This window comes from Doryrhamphus excisus, linkage group LG8 (genome assembly GCF_037039965.1).
Source record: "Doryrhamphus excisus strain RoL-2023G ecotype Guam linkage group LG8, RoL_Dexc_Guam_v1.1, whole genome shotgun sequence".
Lineage (NCBI taxonomy): Eukaryota > Metazoa > Chordata > Actinopteri > Syngnathiformes > Syngnathidae > Doryrhamphus > Doryrhamphus excisus.
This window is the reverse complement of record NC_136364.1, coordinates 4,772,813-4,793,093: the sequence shown is the minus strand read 5'-3', so window position 1 is coordinate 4,793,093 and position 20,281 is coordinate 4,772,813. Positions and strand designations below refer to the sequence as shown.

Below are 20,281 nucleotides of genomic sequence, written 5' to 3'. Positions count from 1 at the left end.
ACTGAGGAAATGATACAATATCCATTTTTAACTCATTCAACCGCAGCCATTTTTCCAAAGCCGTACATGGTAATGGTAATGGTAATGGTTTCATTTCATTTGAACATGTATCAGATTCCAATTGAGTGCATCCCATAATCAGTTCCCAGTTCCACATGTCCAAAAGAAGTAGGAAGAAGCAAAGCTTATTAAATCCTACCCTTCCATCTGGTACTTTTACAATCAGTAACTGTTACATTTGTTCACTTCCTGCTTTCCATAATACAGATTAAGGTTTTTTTTTTTTTAATAATGCACCTCGTACCGAAGTACCATAGTACTGGGTACCATAGTAAGTGTCAATATAAAAAAAAGTGAAGTAGTTTTTGTCTTTGGCTTATGCTGTGTTGCCTTGCCTCCAGTTAAGCTTAATCCTTTACATTGCCGGAGGGGGGGGGGGTGCAATTGATATGTCATACTCTTTCCGGTCAAGGTCATCAAAACAAGCCAATCTTTCTTTTCCCGTTCCGAGTGTTTACCTCACATCATCACTTCTAGTTCCGAGAGTGCAAAAAAAAAGGTGGCTGCTGCTTTCACCTGCTCTGTTAATCTCGCAGCAAAAAAAAAAAAAAAAAAAGCCTGAGTGCTGAGGAATGAATTCCCTCTGAAAGCCACTGAGTGAGCGAGGAGCGAAAATATTCCAGCTGCAGAAGCGACATCAGCATCAACGGCATGGTGGAGAGAGAGAGAGAGGGAGAGAGAGCGGTTGTGTGTGAGTGTGTGTGTGAGTGTGTGTGAGAATGAGTTTCATCGCGTATCTGAGCCGTCGCATGGCAAGCTGCACGTTAACGCTTCCCGCTTCCCCTCAGCTCTGGCGGGGCTGAGCTTCACAGCAGGCAGGGATGAAGCGTCGCCCCGAGCCTCAGCATCAGTGAACCCCGGCTGGTGGCATCGCACGGCAGCAGCAGCATCAGCACCAGCATCGGCGTGCCGGAGACCCACTGCTGATACCGGCGTAACGGATGACAGCCCACGAGTGGCTTGGCTTTCCGTGAGCCACAGCCGCCGCCACCCTCCGGGAGGAAGCACAGCCATGTGAGAGGAGCGACTCGAGTGCCAGAAACTCTTGGACATGTTTTCCAGGGCAAAGTCTGGATTTCTTTCCGCGTTTGAACTTATTTTGTTTCTTTCCGTGCTGTCTGGCTGCCCTCATCCCACCTATTTGGCACGGACTAAAGGGAGATGGAACAAGGGAGGTAAGTGACCGCAACACTTCAATTGTTTCTAATGTTTTGGCTTCCAAGATGGCGAGCGTTTGACATATGATTGACATGTGCGGGTTCTCTTGAGTGGGATGTCGGTGACCCCCAGACTGACCTTGCGTCTGGACACTTTAAGACTGTTTCTAAAGTGGAACTGGATTGTTTGCTGTACTCTACTTAGTAAACGGTCAGTGAAGTAACCGTCTTACTGACTTTTTCGTTTTTAAAGACTAAGACCAACGCCGAGGTGAAGTCTTCATGATTTATCAACGCTCCCCCCTTGGAGCGGTCCCTCTTTCGCTCTTGTAGAATTTAATCCCCTTTGTCAGATTAAAGAAACCTCTAATCTTGGCGGCAAGAAGCCCCGGCGATGTCGCCTATCGGCATTGTTAGCGTCCGCTCAGCGGGATGCCGGGTGTCTTCAAAGAGACATCGTCGCTGTATATTCGCTATATATTTAATGATTCCTCGCCACTTCTGCCCAAACGTTCTCCCACCTTGCACTTCGGTGTCTTTAGATGTTTCACGTCGATTCACTGAAGTTCAGCTCTTAATGAGATCTGAGTTCTCGGATGGATTTTGTACGCTCTGCAGTTTTTTTTGCTTTTAATTATAAGATTCTCTTTTCATGTCCACTTTGTGTTCATATGCTGCATTAATTGTCATAATTAGCACAAAAGTAGGTCATATAAACAAAACGACAATATTGAGATGGTTACACAGAAATAACATTGAAGTTTATATCTGTTGGATTTACTGTGAGATATCGGGTAATTATGAGGAATGATGAATGGAATTGTTTGGGTCAGCGAATGAATCCGAAGCAAGGGCAAAAGCGGTCGCGATGTGAAGTTGCGGCTATCTGTGGTCTCCGGTGTAATGGGGGGCAGTGACCTCCACCGTCATAACCGTGCTATATGGTCTCGATATGGGAATACACCTTACTGAGAATTGATATCTCGCTAATTTTTTAATGCATTTTTTGCAAGGTTTTGCAATCTTAGATGCATTTTTTTTAACTAAGGTGTTCGGGATTCTGGTCCAGACTGCACAAAGAGAAACTTGGTGTGCACTTTGGTGCAGTTTGGCATTGGACCGAAGGTAACAGGACTCTACATTAAAAACAAAAATGACTTGCCCATAGGGAATCCTTAAGGTGAGAACTACTTGCCCAAACTTGCCCCATGTAAAAATGAAAAGACTGCCATAATGATATCATCTAATTTTTTCAAATAAAGATGATATGATTATCATTATCATCATTACCTTACACATCGTAGTCGTAATAAGCAGTCATATTTATAAGTTGTGCACCACAATGAAAAGTTGTGTACTAGTAAAGCAGGGGGTCTCAAACTCAATTTACCTGGGGGCCACTGGCTACAGGCTGGGCCACATCAGGTTTTCCAAACCCCCCCCCCCAAAAAAACATTTATATACAAACTTTTTCAGTGCTTTGGTTTCGATTTTTTCTACAATAAAAGCTCTGATGAAACATTCTCAAATATCTTAATTTAAATTTTTCTTCACAAAATAAGATGAAAAATAAATAAACAAATCAAGAATAAAGAAAATCAATCAATCAGTAATAAATAAATATAATAATAATAATAAAACAGCAAATAATAAAAACTTAGTTGGTGGGTAGACAAATAATATTTTTCAGATTAAAATGAACAAAGCATTATTAGAGCCCTGTAGACATGACAAAACACGACTATAGTCACATTTATACTCTTTTTATTTACAACATATTGCGCAACTGCAGGGTCTTGAGACACATGCTAACTCGCAAACTAGAGAGCTAGCGACCTCAACGGTAGCCTTTAAGTTATTTCCTTTCAACTTGAATCGCCAAAAACTTACCACTTCCACACGGATAGGGAGGATAACTATTAACAGTTATTTAACCTTTAACATGAACATTAATCAAACGTAATAATTTTTTCTGGGTACATGATACCATACAGCATCCATATCAAACTTTCATATCAAGGCGGGTGCCACACATTTATATTTCTACTGGCTTAGATTTCATGAAGAGCTGATCAAATATACTTTTAAAGAGCACTGTTGTCCCTCACATACAGGGAAAGTGCAGAGCATAGTGCTTCTGCATGCTTTTTGCTGTCGTTTTAACACTGGTCCATGTTGGTCTGTTCTGGTCTGGTCTGGTCTGAGTTGTACTTGAGCTCAACTGCACCAGAGTTCACTTGCAAGCAGAGTTCTTTTCAACCGAAGCGAGCATAACACATGTGAATTCAGCCTAAATCAGTCAATCTGGTTTTCTTTTAAACATTACTGGACCTATTCCTTTTGTTTTGTCTCTAAGGAGAGAGTAGCTTTGATTCTTCAGCCAGCTGGAATTCATATCAGTGTCATTTTGGAAAACAATCAAAATAGCTGCAGGGAGTATTTTTAAAACATTTTTTTTCTTATTCTTTGTCATACATTGCTTTCCGGATCACATCATGTCCCATTCTGGAAGCTGTGGGAAAAAAGATGGGAAGCAATAAATGTTGTTTGAAAGAAGGAATATGAAAAGCTTGTAATGGTTGGGTTGATGCAATCATTTATGGGTAGATATGGAATGGTTGTTATGTAGGCAATGATGCACGTACAGCAATTTATTTCAAGGTTGATTATCAACAATACCAGCAGATAAATAACACGGTGACATGTTTTGGTATCAAAATTGATATATTTGAAATAGTACACATGTTATATATTCAGAGCTGTATTGTTATTGGTTACCACCTGTGTTAGAGTACAATTTGCAACCAAATCTCGCCGCATTGCAAGACTTGACATGTTCGGTAATATAACTGGGAACTCTTCATTGTCCACGGTTATTTGTGGACATTGAACATTGTGGTAATGGTTTGATTTCATTTGAACATGCATCAGATTACAATTGAGTGCATCCCATAATCAGTTCCCAGTTCCACATGTCCAAAAGGAGTAGGAAGAAGCAAATCTTATTAAATCCTACCCCTCCATCTGGTACTTTTACAATCAGTAACTGTTACATTTGTTCACTTCCTGCTTTCCTAATATAATTGAAGTTATTTGTTTATTTTTATTTTTATTTTTTTAGTGATATATATAGCACATCATGACTGGTTCAAGACTCTTCGTCCTTGTATTTAGCAAACATCAACTGCTTGTATTGTTTCTTGAATTGGCTCATCGTTGTGCATTGTTTGACTTCCTTACTCAATCCATTCCATAGTTTGATTCCACATACTGAAATGCTATGGCTAGCATAACGTCGTCCTAGCATAGAAGTGTTTCAAATGTACTTCTTCCCTGAGATCATATTTCTCCACATTTGTTCACTTCCTGCTTTCCGAATATAATTTCAGGTTTTTTTGTTCATTTAAACTTTATTTTATTAATTTTCATTTATTAATTTTTATTATATATTTTTTTATTTCATGTTTTTTTTGTCATGTACGCTAGTTCTTCCCTGAGATCATATTTCTCCTCTCTTGTAGAGAAGTATTGGATGACATTTTTAGCTAATTGCTTATTTTTAGCCTTATGCATTATTTTAGCTGTTTGAAGATGAACTATATCAGCAAGTTGAAGTATTTGTGATTTTAGAAATAAGGAGTTAGTATGTTCTCTGTAGGCGGCATTATGAATTATCCTTACTGACCTTTTTTGCAGTACATTTAGCCAGTGAAGATTGCTTTTATAGTTATTAGCCCATATTTCCACACAATAAGTAAGATATGGTAGAACCAGAGAGCAATAAAGAGTGTGGAGTGATTTCTGATTGAGAACTAATTTTGCTTTGTTCAATATTGAAATATTTGTTCACTTCCTGCTTTTTTATTTTTATTTTTATTTTTATTTTTATTTTTATTTTTATTTTTATTTTTATTTTTATTTTTATTTTTATTTTTATTTTTATTTTTGCCCATATTTCTACACAATAAGTAAGATATGGTCTCTTCCGTAGTCTTGCCACTTTTTCCTATACTCTACATCGGAAATGGATGGAGGTTCTGTAATACGTCAGATCACTGATGTCATCCTACAGAAAACGCAAGTAGGCCCTTGACTACCTGTTAGCCAGTCTGGGGAAATCGAATCGACTTGCTCGTATTGCGAGCCCACACGGTGCTGGGCTTGTGAGAGTCTTTTACTAAACAGCACGGCTTTGCTGAGGCAGGCAGGAACTTGTGCAACAATAACTACTCCTAAGCCCCCCGCCCCCCGCCGCATCTCTGAACATACTGTATGTGACATCCGGGATGAGGGATGAGGTATCAGATATATAAAACTGAAGAGGAGCTGGCGGATTCACTGCAACCAACCGACGCAGCAACTTGTTTGTTATGGACTTTATGGAAATGAACGACTCCCTGAATCAGATCTGTTGTGCACTATCACTACGTCCATCTGGAACTAAGACTACGGCTTTCATTGTCCTAACGCCGAGCAAAACCAGACATATGCCGAAACTGTTTAGGTTCCAATGCTCGGGAATTTAAAGATGGCGGGTTAGAATGAAGTGGGATTAACCCAGGACAGTCGTTAATGGGCTTCTACCATTAGGGATCACCACAGCGAGTGATTTCATTGGCTGGGTTTGTCACAACGAATGCCCTTCCTGACCCAACTGTCTGGACTGACAAAGCTATCATTTCAGTTTGGTCAGTATTAGGGATCGACTGATATGGTTTTAATCGGGCCGATGCCGATTTTTTCTGATCTGATTTTTTTACCGATTACCCTTAGCTGATGGCCGATTTTGCTTGGGACGATATTTGTGGCCGATACTGCTTTTGCTTCCTCAATTTACATGAAAAAATCAAATTGATAATAAATATTATAGGTCTCAAGTTTAATCTCAACTTTTTTTTTCAAAGTACAAACATTAAAATATTTATTTTTGTATTTTTTCCCATTATTTTTTTTTTAAATGTGAAGATTTCATTTGCCACAACCAATCCCTACAAGAACTGAATAAAGGTCAGTTTTTCTGATAATAACATTTTTCAACACAATTTTTTTGGCTTCATCAACTTTAAAAGGAATAAATATTCAAGGAGAAAGGAGAAATATGATCTCTGGTTCTACCATATCTGACTTATTGTGTGGAAATATGGGCTAATAACTATAAAAGCAATCTTCACTGGCTAAATGTACTGAAAAAAAGGTCAGTAAGGATAATTCATAATGCCGCTACAGAGAACATACTAACTCCTTATTTCTAAAATCACAAATACTTCAACTTGCTGATATAGTTCATCTTCAAACAGCTAAAATAATGCATAAGGCTAAAAATAAGCAATTAGCTAAAAATGTCATCTAATACTTCTCTACAAGAGAGGAGAAATATGATGTCAGGGAAGAAATAGCGTATGTGACCCAAAAAAATTAAATAAAAAATTACAATAAAATAAATAAATAAAAATTAATAAAATTTAAAAAAGTAAAAAAAACAAAAAATTAATAAAAAAAATACATACATTACAAAAAACATTACAAAAATAAATTACATTACATTACATTAAATAGCCCTAACCCCCCATTAAATTACATCACATTAAATTAAATAGCCCTAACCCTAACCCCTAAGCCTAATAGCCCTAACCCTAACACCAACCCTAATAACCCTAACCCTAACCCCTAACCCCTAACCCCTAACCCTAACCCTACCCTAACCCTAACTGTAATAACCCTAACCCCTAACCCCAACCCTAATTTTAATTTAATTTAATTTAATTTAATTTAATTTAATTTAATTTAATTTAATTTAATTTAATTTAATTTAATTTAATTTAATTTAATTTAATTTAATTTAATTTAATTTAGAAAGCAGGAAGTGAACAAATGTAACAGTTACTAAAAGTACCAGATGGAGGGGTAGGATTTAATAAGCTTTGCTTTTTTCTACTCCTTTTGGACATGTGGAACTGGGAACTGATTATGGGATGCACTCAATTGTAATCTGATGCATGTTCAAATGAAATAAAACCATTACCATTACCATTACCATTACCATTACAGGAACTCATGTCAAGATGGAGCAGCACTTTAGCGATCCACGTGGGATGCTGTGACTTAACTTTCACACGGCCAAAATTCAAAGTTGAAGGCGCTTCTGACTTTGGTTTGAAGTCAAGTAAACAGCCTGAGAGATTGCAAGTTCTGTGATCTTGTATGAAGCAGTACAGCGTTTATCCACAGTTTTCCCCCGTGGTGGCCATAATTCCAGTCTGGTCCAGGGAAGAGCAGGACAGGAGAGCTGGCTAGAGGGGTTCTAATGTTGTACCCAAACTAATGTGGGGAAATTAGGCAGCGGCCTGACAAAAAAATGAAATGACTGTCGTTAATTTTAATTAATGTGTTTTGACTGGTGTCTTGGGGGTAGGGGACACATTGAGGGCTGTTGTGGATTCAGGGTTAAAATCACTCACCCGTTTCCCTGACACGCTGTGACTGCTGTTTATTTTTTTACTCATGACAACTGACACATGAATATCTGCGTGTGTGTTATGAAAATAATAACAGGTTAATGAATAATAATGTTTCTGTTTTGATATTTGGGGAAAAAAGGGCAAAAAAGGCTTTCTACCTGAATCTAATTGGCTAATTAGCCTTTTTTGTGTGTTGCTGCATCGTTTCTCGAACACCTTAATGTAGTACGCCTACACATTTTTGGAAAATATATTTAATATGTACAAGCTGGAATGTGTGGGTGTTATTAGCAATGTGGCGGTAACAGGATTGGCTTGACGCTCGGCGCTGTGCAGCGATGCTATCAACACATCTTCAAGGGCAAAGGCAATAATTAGAAATCATTTGATTGCTGGAGTTGCCATGTAAGATATGGTTATGGTTTTATTTGTTTCGGACATGCTGAACGAGTTACAAAAGCCATGTTTACATCAGTTTTTCTCTTTCCGACTGGAATCTGGACCTTTCCGAAAACAATGGTATACATGGAAAGGAATATTCCAATCTCTTGTCTACATGCGCCGCTATAATCAAACAGAATAGTCAATAGGGCATGCCCAGTAAAACGTAAACATCAACATGACCATAGAAATACACACTGCGTCTGTATATACTGTGTGTATATATTTATTTTTTACAATATATACCAGTAAATTAATTTCACGTTTTGTATACCAACCCATGAAGAGACGTTTTTGAAGAGCAAGGCTCTACATTTTTTCGGCAAATATATAATGTGATAAATATAATAAGATTTTATTCTGGCAATATTATAACTATTTTTATTTTTTTACTCATTTTCCAAAAATGACTTTTCGTAACTTTGTTTTTGTTTTCATTATATTAGAATTTAAAAGTATTGAGATTGAAAATATTGAATTTTTATTAAAAATATATAATTTTCTTTAATATTTTAAATTTATGCTTTGCATATGATGAAATGTAGAAATAAAATTAGATTTTATTCTAACAATATTATAACTATTTTTGTTTTTTTTTACTCATTTTCCAAAAATGACTTTTCGTAACTTTGTTTTTTCTTTTCATTATATTAGAATTTAAAAGTATTGAGATTGAAAATATTGAATTTTTATTAAAAATATATAATTCGCTTTAATATTTTACATTTAAGCTTTGCATATTATGAAATGTAATAAATATAATTAGATTTTATTCTAGCAATATTATAGATATTTTTATTTTTTTACTCATTTTCCAAAAATGACTTTTTGTAACTTTGTTTTTGTTTTCATTATATTAGAATTTAAAAGTATTGAGATTGAAAATATAGAATTTTTATTAAAAATATATAATTTGCATTAATATTTTAAATTTATGCTTTGCATATGATGAAATGTAATAAATAAAATTAGATTTTATTCTAGCAATATTATAACTATTTTATTATAACAATTTTCCAAAAATGACTTTTCGTAACTTTGTTTTTTTTCATTACATTAGAATTTAAAAGTATTGAGATTGAAAATACTGAATTTTCATAAAAAATATATAATTTGCTTTAATATTTTCAATTTACGCTTTACATATTATGACTTTAGTGTCCAATTTTTCATGGGTTGCGAGGGTATGCTAGAGCCTATCCCAGCTGACTGGTGGCCAGCCAATCACATGGCACATATAGACATACAACCATTCACACTCACATTCATAACATTTCATTACAAAGCTTTGTTAATAATTCAGCATGCAGTTTCTGCCCAATATTTGATAGACATGTTGACTGTGGTCCACCATTGTGAAGCTAGAGGCTAATTGGGAACTTAATGTTCCGGTTAAATCCTACTTGATGTATGCACTGTGTGCATTGGTTCAATTTCAAGAAACCTCATCGATTGCAATAATAGACTCAAGCTGTAAAATAATGGCGCCACACCGAGCCTCTGATCCACTACCCATAGCGAGCAGCTTAATTCCAGCCGCGTGTCTAACGAGCTGATTTCTAATTGCGAGGGGAAATTACACTTTACTTTATAATAAAATATTTCATTTCAGGTCGGCGATATGACAACATGATGGAGTCGTTTTTTTTACAGGTTCACTGTACTTGTTGCCATTCTTTCCATGATCCAAATTGTAAATGTGAAATCAGCCAATCAAATGAGTGAATTCACCTCACATGTCTGGACATTGTTTTTATACTGGTATACTGGAAAAGCGGTCAAAATGAGAATCCCCTGAAGTGAAACCACTCAAGCTTGGTTATTGTGTGTAGCTGCTCTATAGGAGTCCACAACTCAAAAGCAAACGGCCGAAAAATGAGCATAATAATTTTTATTGTATTCTAACCCGTTAACCAACTCAAGCTTGGTTATTGTGTGTAGCTGCTCTATAGGAGTCCACAACTCAATACAAAGGGCCGAAAAATGAGTATAATAGTTTTTATTGTATTCTAACCTGTTAACCCACTCAAGCTCGGTTATTGTGTGTAGCTGCTCTATAGGAGTCCACAACTCAATACAAAGGGCTGAAAAATTAGCACAATAGTTTTTATTGTATTCTAACCTGTTAACCCACTCAAGCTTGGTTATTGTGTGTAGTTGCTCTATAGGAGACCACAACTCAAAACAAAGGGCCGAAAAATGAGTATAATTGTTTTATTGTATTCTAACCTGTGTTAACCCACTCAAGCTTGGTTATTGTGTGTAGCTGCTCTATAGGAGTCCACAACTCAATACAAAGGGCCGAAAAATGAGCATAATAGTTTTTATTGTATTCTAACCCCTTAACCAACTCAAGCTTGGTTATTGTGTGTAGCTGCTCTATAGGAGTCCACAACTCAATACAAAGGGCTGAAAAATTTGCACAATAGTTTTTATTGTATTCTAACCTGTTAACCCACTCAAGCTTGGTTATTGTGTGTAGTTGCTCTATAGGAGTCCACAACTCAATACAAAGGGCCGAAAAATGAGTATAATAGTTTTATTGTATTCTAACCTGTGTTAACCCACTCAAGCTTGGTTATTGTGTGTAGCTGCTCTATAGGAGTCCACAATTCAATACAAAGGGCCAAAAAATGAGCACAATAGTTTTTATTGTATTCTAACCTGTTAACCCACTCAAGCTCGGTTATTGTGTGTAGCTGCTCTATAGGAGTCCACAACTCAAAAGCAAACAGACAAAAAATGAGCATAATAGTTTTTATTGTATTCTAACCTGTTAACCCACTCAAGCTCGGTTATTGTGTGTAGCTGCTCTATAGTAGTCCACAAACTCAATACAAAGGGCCGAAAAATGAGCACAATAGTTTTTATTGTATTCTAACCTGTTAACCCACTCAAGCTCGGTTATTGTGTGTAGCTGCTCTATAGGAGTCCACAAACTCAATACAAAGGGCCGAAAAATGAGCACAATAGTTTTTTATTGTATTCTCACCTGTTAACCCACTCAAGCTTGGTTATTGTGTGTAGCTGCTCTATAGGAGTCCACAACTCAAAAGCAAACAGACGAAAAATGAGCATAATAGTTTTTATTGTATTCTAACCCATTAACCCACTCAAGCTTGGTTATTGTGTGTAGCTGCTCTATAGGAGTCCACAACTCAATACAAAGGGCCGAAAAATGAGCATAATAGTTTTTATTGTATTCTAACCGTTAACCCACTCAAGCTTGGTTATTGTGTGTAGCTGCTCTATAGGAGTCCACAGGAGTGTCAAAATATTGCTTTATAGTCATATTATTATAACCGGGTCGAAACCGACCCTAACAATACAGTGGTCTTAATTTCAACCAGACCATTTTAAAATTTAGTAAAAAAAAATTTTTTTGGGTTTTATTTAGTTGAAATACTGCACTTTTTGCTTGGAAAATTTAGATGCAAGTATTTTTAAATGTGTGCACACAGGAGCGTCTTAAGCTGGGAGCCATGTGTGCAAATTTGAATGAATCTTTATTATCTCAACAAGCACGTGATGAGTGAGTGCCGTCTCGGCGTCACTGCCCGGTTTTCGACTGTTGCCGGGACGATGACGTATTTGCGGTCGGAATCAGAAATTCAGAAAACTAAGCTTATCTGTGACCCAACCTTCTCTGACTCACTCTCGGTGTTCCACCTTACCTCTCTTTGCACTTTCCAATGAAACTTTAAAGAGATAAGAAGCTTTTTTTTCTATTTCAGGGTCACCATTAGCCTGAATAATGCATTGACAAGAGAGGAGCGGTTTGAGTCCTACGGAGGATAGAACGCACAGCCTTCAATTAAATTATACATCATTATCACAGCTGGCAAGCCGGGCGCGACCGTACTCCTCTCCATCCTCCTCTAAATGTTCCATGTTACTGTCTTGTCCAATATGGCGTGTCAGGCAACAGCCTCTTCCTGTGCCAGCACCGGAACAGGAGTTTGCCTTTCAAAATGCTCCAAAGGACAAACATCCGTTCCTGTTCGGGACCTTGCGGGTGCATTTTCGATTTCCTATCATGAGACCTGACCTTGGCTTCCCGTTGCTATGGAACGGTGCATGTATTCCAGGACTGTGGACTTTGGACCGCGGTCTAAATAAACGATTCTGATTGGTCCATTTCAAGATTTGCAAGGATTGCTTTGCAAATTACCACCGGAATTACGCAGTCCGTGTTTTACCAACACCCAACAAGAACCACTTTAAAAAAAAAACTCTTGGCAGTATGGCATGCCAAAGTACACTTCCCCGACGGGAATATCACTGATTGGATTTACTTGCCCAAATTTTGTATTAACTTGCCCCGGGCCATCGGTACATCGTTATTGTCGAGCCCGGTATTCACAATCCCATTTTTCAGTACGATGCACCGATGTTTCTCGATGTTACAGTCAATTAAGGACAGGAACTGCCCTGTGATACCCCTTAGCCGCCCCCTGCTGGTCTGTGGTTGACTCACGGTGGTGACCCCTGTCAGGAGTATTTCCAGATAACACTGGGGAACACTCAAAATGTTGCATTTAAAGTAAGACCTGTTTTTAGTCAATTTAAGTGTGCTGAGTTCAAATCTGAAGTTAGTTTTTTTCTGCAAGCTACAGATTTTATGCAATCTTTAATTTTTATTAAAAATAGAAAAAAATCGAGCATTATTATAGGATATTGCAATGTCAGCCACAAATCAGTATATTTAACAAGGCAAAAGAAACAGAACATTAAAAAGTGATTTTAGATTAAAGTACACCATTGTTAGAAGTGCCATATGTTTTTCTGGAAGTGTTTCTCAGAAAACAGTCTTTATCGCAACGTGAGATAAGCATAATTTACAACCTTCTTCAGATAAGAGTCAATCACAGCTAATAACGCTTATCACTTTCTGTCAGTACAGTATTTTAGTCAGGCAGGAATTTGCGTTTGTAACTTTTGCGTTTGTACACTTCATCTTGGCAATCTCGTTTAATACTCCAGCAGTAGTCGGCCATCATACTTTTGTCCCAGCGACCTTGGTAGCGTTCTTCCATGATCTTTAGGTCTTGGTGGAACCGCTCTCCTTGTTCGTCACTCACAGCCCCCAGGTTTTCAGGGAACTGGTCAAGGTGGCTGTTCAAGAAATGAAGCTTGATGCTCATGTTGCACCTGAGAGCACGAAAAGTGAGGAGCATTCTGTTCACAAGTTCATTGTAGTTCTCAGCCTTGTTGTTTCCAAGGAAGTTCTAAGCGACTGCCACAAAGGATAACCATGCTGCCCTCTCCAAGGCGGTCATCTTGGCAACAAACTGATCATCACAAATGAGGGTTCGAATCTGTGGGCCATCAAACACACCTGCTTTGATCTTCTCGAACGACAACCCTGGTATAGCTTTGATTATGTGTTGGAAACATTCACCTTCAATATCCAGTGCCTTGACAAATTGTTTCATCAAACCTAGTTTGATGTGCAGAGGAGGAAAGATGATCCTATCTCTGTCAACAATTGGGTCATGTGTCATATTTGGCATGCCTGCTTCAAGGGTTTCACGAACAGGCCAGTCCTTCTGGACCCAGTGTCTGTCTTGTGCTCGACTGTCCCACATGCAGAGGAAACATGGAAACTTGGTGAAACCTTTCTGTTGACCAGGAAGGAAGTGTACCATTTTCAAGTCTACACAAATGATCCAGTTGTGCTCACGATATTTTAAGAATTCCATGACCATTCTGATGTCATCATAGTCTTCCCGCAGATGAACTGAATGACCTACAGGCACTGACCCGTAAACATTGCCATTATGCAAAAGAACACACTTGAGACTGCGTTTAGAACTGTCTATAAAGAGCCGCCATTCAGTTGGATCATAGTGAGGAACACCCAGTTCTTTGAGAAGACCTGGGATATCATGGCAGTAAACAAACTGTCTGTCTTCAGAAAAGAAGGTCACAAAAAGCTGGTCGCGCTTTCTGTAATATGACACTTTAACAGTGTGATCAACAAGATTTTTGCCTTGTAATCTTGATGCCAAAAGCTCAGCTGCTTTCTTTGAAAGACCTAAATCCCGAACTAAGTCATTCAGTTCAGTTTGGTGAAGAGGCTTGGGGACTGGGGGAGATTCAGTCTCTGAAGAACATTCCTCGGATTGTTCCCACTCAGTTTCTGGCAATTCATTGTCACAACTGTCTTCCTCGTTCGTATCATGTCCAATGTCTTTATCGTTTAATGAAGGCAAACCTTTGAAAACTGGAACAGGAATGGAATCTATGTATATAATCTAAAAACGCATAGATTTGGGTTACGTAAGTTCATATATTTAGACTATTTCATCTATCTCAAATTGCATGAAAACTAGAGCTTATGGAGAAAAACTAATTTCAGATTTGAAATCAGCACCTAAAAATCATTCAGAATCAGTTAAAAAATCCAATGCAACAGAAAGTTGAAAAAATATTGTTCCCCAGTGTAATCGTTTGTGGGTTTGTTGCAAAGCTAGAATTTTGGAAGTTAAGGCCGTGATGTTCACTGAACTGCCGTCTAGCGAGGTATACCGACATCTCAGATCTCTCAGATGTAGAACTTGAGACTGTTTTGTATTTTTTGGTCAAATTCCGACTGATTTCCCTGCCCTGGCGAGGGGGCTCCGCCAGTGTCAGAGGTTGGGTGTCGTCCACCAGCGCAACCTTCAGCCAGTCCACCGACCGAGACAGTCTCCTGTCAGCCGCCCATGTTCAAAACAGAATACTTGTCGCCGTGCTCCGGGACCCTGTATGGTCCATCGTAGGGTGGGCGTAAAGGCCCACGGTGCGCGTCGTGGCGGACAAACACAAAACGTGCCGTGCCCGGGGTAGTGGGAACCTGTGGGTCCACCGTGTCGTGGTGCGATGCAGGGATGCAGGGTGGACCTGTAGGGTGGTGGTGGCGTCCGGAATGAAGTCCCCGGGGACACATACCCTAGTCCCACACAAAGCGCTCTACGCCCGGGCACCTGGCCCCGGGGCAAGCCCGCGCACCCCTGCTACCACGCATCATCGACGGCGAACCACGCCACGGCAGCTGATTCCCAGAACTCCGGCAATTTGTTAGCCATGTTCGCTGTAGCTCCGAACACTTCGGGACTACTGTCGGGGTCACCAGTGTCGAATTTTGAAAAAACTTTATTTTTCTTGCAAACTCGCACTCTTTGCTACATGAGACATGGAAGCCCCGTCTCGCAACCACAACAGGAAGAGGAAAACCCCCGTCCCTTGCGCCCACCCCTCTGGGTGCCAACCCCTCCCCTATCGATCATTCCGGGGTGAATTATGTCCCGGTAACCTACCACTACACCATCAAACATAAAATTATTCTAAAATCATTCCATAAGAACATGTTTCATTATCTCTCCTGATCTACTCAGAGAATATAATATATAATATATAATATTATAATTTTTCTAAAGAAACTTTGAAGAACTTCCCAGTAATAATCAGTCTCCTGTCCGGCTTATCTGAGACTGGATGGGATGATAAGTAAAGTCATACCACTTTTTGGTCACCAATCATTTTTGCAGAGTAATACATATTCCTTTATGCAGACAATGGTGAGGAAATTAATTGGTTCATAAGGCTGAGAAATAGATTTTTGGGGGCAATTGAGTTTTAATTGAATCTAGAGGGAGAACAATTTGTTTCATTTCAAGAATTAGGAAAAATTGGTATTGAGAAGCATAATGCTCACCAAACCAAAAAAAAATGTCATGGTAAATGTCTTTAGCAGTAACTAGACGCAGTAGTTGAACGGGACATTCTCAAGAGTGCTATTACCTGCTCCGCATTAGGGCTGCATTATTAACATCGTTCTGAGCCCACCAGTTAATTAACCCCCAAGACCTTCATTTACAGTCCGATAATGCATAACAATGGATTAACTTCCCGCTCTCATTCACTGATGATCACAGCATCACCATCGCGACTGCCTTGATGGGTATGTTCCAGTATGGCAGACAGGAAGTCGCCACGAGCTGGTGTGGGGATCTACATCAATGGCATGGCGACATAAAGGTTACAATATTAACCAATTCGCTACTGAAGACATATTTATACATCTTTTATGGTTTTGTACGAGGCAAAAAGAGATGATGATGCAATACCACAATAGAAGAGAACATGTTTGGTGCAGTTTGAAGCCGAAAAAAACGGCTATATATTTTTTTTTTAATTAATGTTTTTATTAAAATAGAATATATATTTTTATTAAAGTTTTAAATAAAATAAATATATATTTTTTAATTTTATTTATTTTGTAGTATTTTAATAAAACATGAACATGTTTGGTGCAGTTTGAAGCCGAAAAAAACGGCGGTAAAAGTGCAACTTGGCCTACAACTTTCCCGTAGAAATACACACTGCGTGTGTATATAATGTATGTATATATTTATTTTTTTTACAAAATATATACCAGTAAATTAATTTCACGTTTTGTATACCAACCCATCAAGAGACGTTTTTGAAGAGCAAGGCTTTACATTTTTTCGCCAAATATATAATTTTATTCTAGTAATATTATAACTATTTTTATTTTTTGTACTAATTTTCCAAAAATGATTTTTTGTAATTTTGTTTTTGATTTCATTATATAACAATTTAAAAGTATTGAGATTGAAAATATTGAATTTTGATTTAAATATATATATTGCTTTAATATTTTAAATGTATGCTTTGCATATTATGAAATGTAATAAATAAAATTAGATTTTATTCTAGCAATATTATAAAAATTTAGTTTTTTTACTCATTTTCCAAAAACAACTTTTCATAACTTTGTTTTTGATTTCATTATATAACAATTTAAAAGTATTGAGATTGAAAATATAGAATTTTCATTAAAAATATATAATTTGCTTTAATATTTTAAATGTATGCTTTGCATATAATGAAATGTAATAAATAAAATTAGATTTTATTCTAGCAATATTATAACTATTTTTATTTTATTTTTTACTCATTTTTCAAAAATGACTTTGTAACTTTGTTTTTGTTTTCATTATATTAGAATTTAAAAGTATTTAGATTGAAAATATTGAATTTTCAGTAAAAATATATAATTTGCTTTAATATTTTAAATTTATTCTTTGCATATGATGAAATGTAATAAATAAAATTACATTTTATTCTAGCAATATTATAACTATTTTTTATTATTTTTTTACTCATTTTTCAAAAATGACTTTTCGTAACTTTGTGTTTGTTTTCATTATATTAGAATTAAAAAAGTATTGAGATTGAAAATATTAAATTTTCATTAAAAATATATAATTTGCTTTAATACTTTAAACTTATGCTTTGCATATTATTACTTTAGTGTCAGTTTTTATTTTTATTTTTTTTATTTTATTTTCATTAACCCATTGCCTTTATTCCATTGTTGCTGTTTATGAGTTTTCACATAGCAACACTAGCATAGCTAACATTACACTCACAGGTTAGCCCGTTTGTTTAGGAAAAAATTAACAATCTAACTCACAGTTACAGCTTGCATGCCTGTAGCTGTCTGACACACCGTCATTTAAGATGTGTAGAGAAGCCTGTCCTTTGTGCAGTGGTGTGTACTAGCTTGGGTCGGGACAGCGATGGTATCATGACCTTGAGGAAGGAGATTTTTCCTTCATAACCGACCGATATTTCTCACGATTAGTGGTCATTAACCCGAGGGACAAATATGACTTTAATATATCACTAAAACATCATTTTTGCATAATAATGGACCCTTTAAAAAGGACATCAAACTAAGTACATCTATCCATTTTTCCCCATTAGGGTTGCAAGGGTATGCTAGAGCCTATCCCAGCTGACTGGTGGCCAGCCAATCACATGGCACATATAAACAAACAAGCATTCACACTCACATTCATAACAATCAAATGTATTGTTACCCACATTACACAGAAAGCTTTCCGACTTTTATCTGATCCATCCAAATTAGAACTTTGTATGATTTTTAACGCAGCCTCATGAGGTACTGTGTATTTTTGACAAAAAGTATTTTTAAAAAAATGCTTTGACATCCATAAGATGTACACCAGACAAAGTATCTTCTGAGTGGTCTGAATGGCCCCCGTGTGCGCTGGTAATTTCATCTTTTTTTTTTTTTCTCCCTCAAAAGCTTCAAGTGCCGCGTGTACACAGTGCGATCCTTGGGTTGAAGAGCGGTACAAGTATCGAAAAAGACTATGATATGACAGGCGCATGTTTCCCGCAGTTCCTTTCATACTACACGATATAGCGAGCGTCTCAATCAAGGTCGCCGAACGGTAGCTTATGAGTGCGTTTTCAGCGATGAAAATAAGCAAGAATAAGATCATTGAATGCATGTTTTGTTGCGTGGTATGCGTGTGGTTTTAAGCACGCTTTGCACAGAACAAGTATACTAGCTAATGGCTGCTATTGTACTCCCACCTGGCAGAATGCAGTATAAAAAATACATTTTTATTTCAGAATATAAAGCTTTGGAAAAGACACAAAACAACAATAAATGGATGCATCAATTTACAGTCATGGAAAATATTATTAGACTGCCCTTTCTTTACTTTATTTGTTGACTTTAACAACCAATGTTTGGACGGACATAATAATGATAATAAGAGTTTCATTTAAGAGATGATATGTAGCAACTCTCATGTTTTTTTTTATTTGTCCAAAATCACTTATATTCTTCAATAACCATTGAAATGTAACTCTTACAAACTATTTTTGTCATTATTATATTTTTCCAAACAACTGTACCTTTAATTGTACCAGGCATCAAAATCAAAGTAGTCTATTTTTTTTCCATGACTGTACATTTTATCCAATCCCAATACGCGATATAGCATCATTCCCTACATAAATACATAAATTTGGTCGTCAACAAAACCGGCTACTGTTGGCCCCAGCCATGCTAGAATGTTATATATATAGTATATATATAGTATATATCAAGTTTGTATAGCGAACCAGATATACAGTCCAAGCGGAAGAGACAATAAAGGTCAGACTCGCATGCCCAGACAGCCAAGTTTGCTCAAATCAGGTGCTGAGCAGGTACAGGTACAGGTAGTACAGGTATTCCCCAATAAATAAAAGCATCAATTTAATTGCATATAAAATATAAATAAATATTAATTGTACAGATATTCCCCAATAAATAAAAAAATACATTTAATTGTATATAAAATATAAATTAATATTAATTGTACAGATATTTCCCGATAAATAAAAAAATACATTTAATTGTATATAAAATATAAATAAATATTAAATGTACAGATATTCCCCAATAAATAACAAAATAAATTTAATTGTATACAAAATATAAATAATTATTAATTGTACAGATATTCCCCAATAAATAAAAAATACATTTAATTGTACATAAAATATAAATAATATTAATTGTACAGATATTCCCCAATAATAAAAAATAAATTTAATTGTATATAAAATATAAATAAATATTAATTGTACAAATATTCCCCAATAAATAAACAAATAAATTCAATTGTATATAAACATAAATAAATATTAATTGTACAAATATTCTCCAATAAATAAAAAAAATAATTTAATTGTATATAATATATAAATAAATAATAATTGTACAGATATTCCCCAATAAAAAATATTTAATTGTATATAAAATATAAATTAATATTAATTGTACAGATATTCCCCAATGAATAAAAAAACAATTTAATTGTACATAAAATATAAATGAATAGTAATTGCACAGATATTCCCCAATAAATAAAAAAAATAATTTAATTGTATATAAAATATAAATAAATACTAATTGTACAGATATTCCCCAATAAAAAAATAAATTTAATTGTATATAAAATATAAATAAATATTAATTGTACAGATATTGCCCAATAAAAAATAAATTTAATTGTATATAAAATATAAATAAATATTAATTGTACAGATATTCCCCAATAAATAAACAAATAAATTAAATTGTATATAAACATAAATAAATATTATTTGTACAGATATTCTCCAATAAATAAAAAAAATAATTTAATTGTATATAATATATAAATAAATAATAATTGTACAGATATTCCCCAATAAAAAAATATTTAATTGTATATAAAATATAAATTAATATTAATTGTACAGATATTCCCCAATGAATAAAAAAACAATTTAATTGTACATAAAATA

General features: G+C 35.9%; 1 protein-coding gene across 9 annotated transcripts in view; it reads left to right on the top strand.

Annotated features, from left to right (window-relative positions):
• Nucleotides 1-817: 817 nt before the first annotated feature.
• robo2 (roundabout, axon guidance receptor, homolog 2 (Drosophila)) overlaps nt 818-20,281 on the top strand; it is a 382,012-nt gene continuing 362,548 nt past the window's right edge. For 5 of the 9 annotated variants that reach the window (XM_078792663.1, XM_078792656.1, XM_078792661.1 and 2 more), the window contains exon 1: nt 818-1,235. In XM_078792663.1, coding sequence (XP_078648789.1) covers nt 1,112-1,235 — 124 coding nt within the window. In that variant the 5' untranslated portion in view covers nt 818-1,111. The remainder of the gene's footprint in view (nt 1,236-20,281) is intronic. The other 4 variants (XM_078792662.1, XM_078792657.1, XM_078792658.1 and 1 more) reach the window with 1 other exon arrangement.